Genomic DNA, 6,000 nt, shown 5'->3' with positions numbered 1-6,000 from the left:
CTCGAGCCATTCTTTAGCCGTTTTTGTGGTGTGGTGAGGTTCTTTGTCCTGCTAAGAGAGAGACTACTGCAATTAAGGGATCTGCTTGGTCTGTATTGGGATGGGTAGTAAATGTCAAAGTGACATCCATAGATAATCAATGTTGTTCACTTCACCTGCAAGTGCTTTTAATTGTGTGGCTGACCAGTGTTTTGCAACGGGGTAAAATCATTCCTGTGCATCTATATACACAGTTGTTTGTCATGTTGGCCATTAAACTGATGAACACTCAATAAATACGGTCTTTGTTTGGGAGCTCTATTCCATGGGGACATGTTCCACATCTTTCTTTTGAGCCATGAGTCTTAGAACGAAGATTTACAAACATGAAAAACAGTCACAGATGTTGTAAATGACACGATTCACTTCATCTGGAGACCAAACAACATGAAATGAGCCTTTTTGGCAAACAAATCATTCAGCATTTTGGAATTCAGAGCAAAGCCAAACGAAAAAAAAAAAATCTGTCAAGCATTTGTACAAACTATCACAGGTACTCTCTGTGTGCACAGGTAAGCGCCTCTTGGAAACACAAGCAAAGATGCTTAGCGGAATGGTAAATATTAAAGAGGAAATTCATGACAAACGTTGGAAAGTAGCAGCTGCTGAGACTCACGACCCAAACAGCGTTTCCTTTCTTGTGTGGATCAGAGAGGAAGAGAAATGTTGGAGGCAGTGTGTAAACATGTTGAGAAGCAGACACTGTGTGTGGATTGTACGGAGGCAAACAGAGATATAACCTTTGTTTATGAGTGCAGGCGGGCTGGTTGACAGTATGTATAAGTCAAGCGAGGCCAGCCCACTCGGAGATCTACTGGCACGCATTAATCAAGCACCGGGGGCTTCAACAGCCCTCTACAGGGCTTTCTAAGCAGAGGGAGGGGATGACCACAAGGTTATTGTACCTCCACGAGACAGAGGCGCACTTTGCTTCAACACTGCTGCGCTGAAATGCCTCTCCATAAACGTCTACTAACTGTGAACCACAAGGATGACGGCAATAGACTTTTTAACGGCAGAGAATGGTTCGTCTGGAGTCATTTCACAGCGTGAGTTATTACCGCAATAATATCCAAGAGTGCGTCCTTCAGGGTGATTATGGCTGTGACAGTGATGCAGTAGATGTGAGTTGCAGATGGGGATTACTGGCTATTACTGCTGTTTAACAACTGCTAAAAAAAAAACCACACAATGCAGGAAGAAAACTAATTGTGAGTTTTGCTTTATGGTAATTGTGAACACAGTTGAATCTCATTTTTGAGATTCATTGGTTTCTTTCCAGTGTAAAGAAAGACCACAGGAGATTACAAGAAAAACTGCAAACACAGCTTTGGCGCTTAAAAAAAAGGAGCATTTTATTACAACAAAATGCTTATTTACAAGGCAAGAGACAATACTTCTGTTGGAAAAGGCGCAATACCTTTACAAAAAGGGGAGGAATATGCAGCCAGCTTAGGAATGACGTGTGCATCGCAGCTGTCGTAGCTTATTACAGCGTCTGTTTGACAAGTTTGATAGAAAGACCGAACAAATGCAAAGCAAAATCGCTTTTCTGAATACTCAGATATCTTAGCACAGTTCAAGCAGAAGGTAAAATAAAAAGGAAATATCTGTTATTCACAGGACAACAACATTCTTCATTGGGCTCTGCTAGCCAAGAAGCTACAGATTTTTCAGTTGAAGTAAAAATACAAATTTGAAAGGACACATTCAGCGGGAAAAAAGTTAAAACAAATTAACTCTTGATGCACATGGAAGACGGATACAGCTAAAGCAACCAACAGAGGAATTTCCCATCTCTTAAATAAAAAAAACTTGAGTGATTGACTCATTGTGATGCCTACACAAATTATTTTATATTAAAGACAGGGCGACTGGCATCACACACATGGTCCCTGTCATTCTGTTATAAAAATAAATAGAAGTTGAAGGAGAAATTGAGTTTTCATAAAAAAAGAATCTGTCCAGATGTGAATCTTATGTATATTGGCAAGCTCTGTTCAAACTGACAGTGTTACAATCAGAGCCTTTGTTTAGTCAAACGTGTCCATCAGGCTTCAGTTACAGTGAAGAGCAACATACATGTAACTACCCTTGTCTGTGTTTTGTCAGATGAAAGTTAAAAAATAAAAAAAAAGCACACATTTGCTCTGGATCTCATGACCTCCACTGTGTCATCTCTCTGTCCTCTGGTGTCTCAGAGCCAGGGGTGCCAGGCTGGGTCCATGCGACACAGATTGTCCAGGCTGTTCGCTGCAGCCACCAGGGTGTTCACCTTACTCTCCCCTCCCTCGAACTGAGCCAGGTTGTGGAGTCGTGTCATGATGGCTGTGACGGCCTTCTGGACCAGAGACACCAGCTGCTGGGAGTCCATGTTCTCTGGCTGGCCGGCTGGGGACAGAGGAATGGACGTGTCCTCCTGGGTCTTCTTGTGCCATGCAATAATCTCATCGCGAAGGACTGCTTTCAAGATGCCATCCACCTATCAGAGAAAAGGACACCAAGATGAGCATACTGAGTGGTGGAAAAACATGTACAATAAAGTGTTTGACATTCTTCCAGTTGCTGGACCAGACATGACATTTTTCAGATTAACATGTGGTCAGTTTTTGGTAAGCAAACACCCAGATTTACCATTGTAGCTCAGTGAGCATGAAATAAACTTTCTGTCTTTGTTTTGACTCCGGGCAAAAGGTCAAAATCAAAACAGACAATACTTCTCAAATCCGTGTATGGTTCATTCTTTGGTTTTTCCGTGTCAAAATAAAATAAAATAAAAAACAAAACAAAACAATAAACCACACTGTTTTTGTGTTTTTCAGTTTTTAAAACCTAATGAAAAAAACACAGTGCTGGATTTTTGCTCCAGCTTTTTAAACTTGAAATACAAAATACGCCCGTTGTTATAATTTGCTGCAACATCGGAAGTGCCGGAAATCACCGAGGAAGAACAGTTCTGAGCTGATCGGACCACGAACACATATCAAAAATAGCTGTACTCCAGCCCTTTTCCAATTTCATTCATGAAGCTCTTTGAGAGTGGCAAAACCCACGCAGAAATCAGTGGCACTTTGCGCCACCATGGAGCTCCACATTGAACTAGTGTCAGGAGGTTCTGCATGGAGAACAATTTAATTTGAAAAATTAGATTTCTGGTTCCGCCGGTAGCTTCCAAACGGCCCCCTGAAGGGAAAAGGCTTTCTTTTTTAAACCTTAAAATGGGTAAAATGCAGCATTTTTTCCTTTCTCTACTTCTTGTTTTTCAAATTTAATTTTTAAATGAAAAACAAAACGATAATTTGTTTCTTCTCATTTTATTTTGAAAAAATAAACGGAAAAACTAAAGAACAAACCATACACGGATTATTCTTCACATCACAAAAAATTAGATTTTTTGTTTCATGCATCAACATCCTAATTTCAAATATTTCCCTGATTAAATTTAACTGTAATTTGCTTAATTAATTTAATATTTTCATGATATTTTCCATTTTGAGTGCATGAAGCCATTCTTGAGTCTGGAAATTCTATATCCATTTATTGGCTTTTTTCAGAGCTTTCAACCACATCTTGTGATGCTCTTTGATCCATCAGTGAGATGGATCTTCCTCCATCCACCGGTGGATCAAAAAGCATCTTTGAACACAGACTTGGACTAAGATCACTGGGCGGCCGAGGCTCAGGTGGTCGAGCAGGTTGGAACTAATGGAACGGCTGACGGTTCGATCCCCGACCACTCCAACTTCCCCTGGGTGACACATTGAAGCCAAAGTTCCTCACGATGGCAGCTAAGCACTATAACAAACATGTGACGTGCTTTTAAAGGTTAAAAGGCATTATGAAAGTGTAGACCCATTTCTACTTGCATGGTAAATTCCATTCAGTGAGGAAGAATACAAAATGTATTTAAAATAGCCAGAAAAATCATGTTAGTCTTTTCTAATTCACTGTTCATACTGTTAAAAAAGCCCTCCCTGACCTCTTTCTCTTTCTTGAATCACAACAAATTATGCAAACTCAGGTAGTGTATAAACATTTTCTTCATTACTGTGGTATCACTATGACTAGAAAGTCTAGCATAAGTTCCCAATTATGTGTCTACGTTATGCTGTAAATACATATCGAATAGGACGGTCTCCAGGGAGCGCTTTCTTAATCCATGTGTTCATTTGTCCGTCACGGGAATGAAACGTGATAAAACCTCAGTTTATATCAAGTCTTTACCAGTCTCCAACATACACATAAAACAAAGCTGTTAACTCCAATTTAGGGCGCGTCAATCATCCTCAGGGAAATCTCTCTGTGTTGTTAGCAGCTCATTATGGTGACACAGAACTGAAATACAAAACCGTCTAAACCAAGACGGGGCCGCAACTCTGGCAATCGTCACCTAAGCGGGCACACGCTGTCCTTTAGCCTTACCTAAAGTGTTTATATGGTTTCAGGCAGCACTGGATTGTTTTTATGGTTTAAGGCTTCACTATATTTGAGTGGATGATTGTTACGCGAGTTCTGTGTTTTCGAGTTCCGTCTTTTTTCTTTAACCTCAAGAGGCATTTGGCAGAACTAGTTCACGTCGTCGAGTGTTGTGTCTATCTGCATCTTAAGCACTGCTGCATCCGCCGCATCGCTCAGACTTTAAGCATGAGCCAGACCTATACATAGACACCACAGGCCTATCATTACTGTCCTGCTGTACATATATTATGCAACTCGCTGACTGCTCCTTTTATCATTGCATTGTTTTTAGTTGGGCCTCAGTGAACTTCCTCTGGGTTCAAGTTTAGGCGCAAAACATTATCTGGAGAACTCAGCAGCAGCTTAAATTTGCTGGCAAGCCACTGCGCCCTTGTGACTGACAGAGTGAAGTGTATCCTCAGTGACACTGCCAGCTGCGTGCCCCGCTCCTAAAACTCTACACTCATGTCAACGAGTCATTTGTGTCGAGTTGGGCAAGTACACTTGACATTTAAATGTAAAATTCAACATTTTAAGACATTTTACTGAATGTTTTAACAACTTTAAAGACTGTAACACTAAAACAATGAGTTGCAGTTGGGTGAAATTGTTTTGTGGAGTGTTATCCATTGTTGCCTTTTTACAGATTTTCCAATTTCTAACTTGCGTGTACATGCCTAATAAAGTTAAAAAAAAAACATTACTTGGTATCAAAAGTGAAATATTTCAACAACTAAGCATATGACCACATATTCGAACTCTTTATTAACTTCATTTTTAGATTCTATTCTTGTTCAGAGCTGAAGTTAATTTGAAAACACTGGATAATCAGAGCAACTTCTTTACCTTAAAGTTTGGCTGTGCGAAGCATCGTGCCACGGCGATCATGGAGGCAGTGAGCGGCCCAGAGACGCCGATGGTGGTCAGGAACTCGGAGATGTTCGGAGTAAGGCGGAACGGAACGGGACGATTAGCATCCAGGTCACCGGTGGCGTCGTTGATGTCAAAGCGGAAGTAAGACACGTTCAGCTTTCCAGTGTCCTTAAAAAAAAAAAACAAAAGCGTGAAATTTAAGGTAAATGTGAGATGTGTGTTTACATTCAAAAAACGAGCACATTTAAGCAAAGCATTGTTTCAAGCACAGCCGATAAAAAAAGAAAAATGATCTATAAATAGCCAATTTCTACAGTTTTCTCCACAGTCCTTCGATTGCATAAGCAGTAGCAGAAAACAGCTCTTCTTCAGTGAGATGAGGGCCGTTACAAAACAAGCTCACACCAGCAAAATGGCTGCCATTATTGATCTTTGTCTCCCAGACACAATAACATGTCAAACTATCTGCAGCACAGCATCTATAATCCTCAATTCACTCCCGCTACCCTCTCCCCTCTCTTCTGTTGCTCCCCGCTGACTTAAATATATACAGCCAAGTTTTCATCTTTTAAGCCCGCATTTATGTGCGAGAGGGTCGCAACACGAGCAGCCATTCCAGGGAAGATAAGC

The 6,000-nt window shown here is 40.8% G+C and overlaps 1 protein-coding gene across 3 annotated transcripts in view; it reads right to left on the bottom strand.

Annotated features, from left to right (window-relative positions):
* Positions 1–1,368: 1,368 nt before the first annotated feature.
* The window catches only part of trrap (transformation/transcription domain-associated protein), a 90,717-nt gene continuing 86,085 nt past the window's right edge, over positions 1,369–6,000 (bottom strand). For all 3 annotated transcript variants that reach the window (XM_051939411.1, XM_022204907.2, XM_022204908.2), the window contains 2 exons: positions 5,344–5,538; positions 1,369–2,521 (listed from right to left, as the gene is read on the bottom strand). In XM_051939411.1, the coding sequence (XP_051795371.1) occupies positions 2,237–2,521; positions 5,344–5,538 (480 nt within the window). In that variant the 3' untranslated portion in view covers positions 1,369–2,236. The remainder of the gene's footprint in view (positions 2,522–5,343; positions 5,539–6,000) is intronic.

This window comes from Acanthochromis polyacanthus, chromosome 19 (assembly GCF_021347895.1).
Source record: "Acanthochromis polyacanthus isolate Apoly-LR-REF ecotype Palm Island chromosome 19, KAUST_Apoly_ChrSc, whole genome shotgun sequence".
NCBI lineage: Eukaryota > Metazoa > Chordata > Actinopteri > Pomacentridae > Acanthochromis > Acanthochromis polyacanthus.
This window is presented reverse-complemented; position numbering and strand designations above follow the sequence as displayed.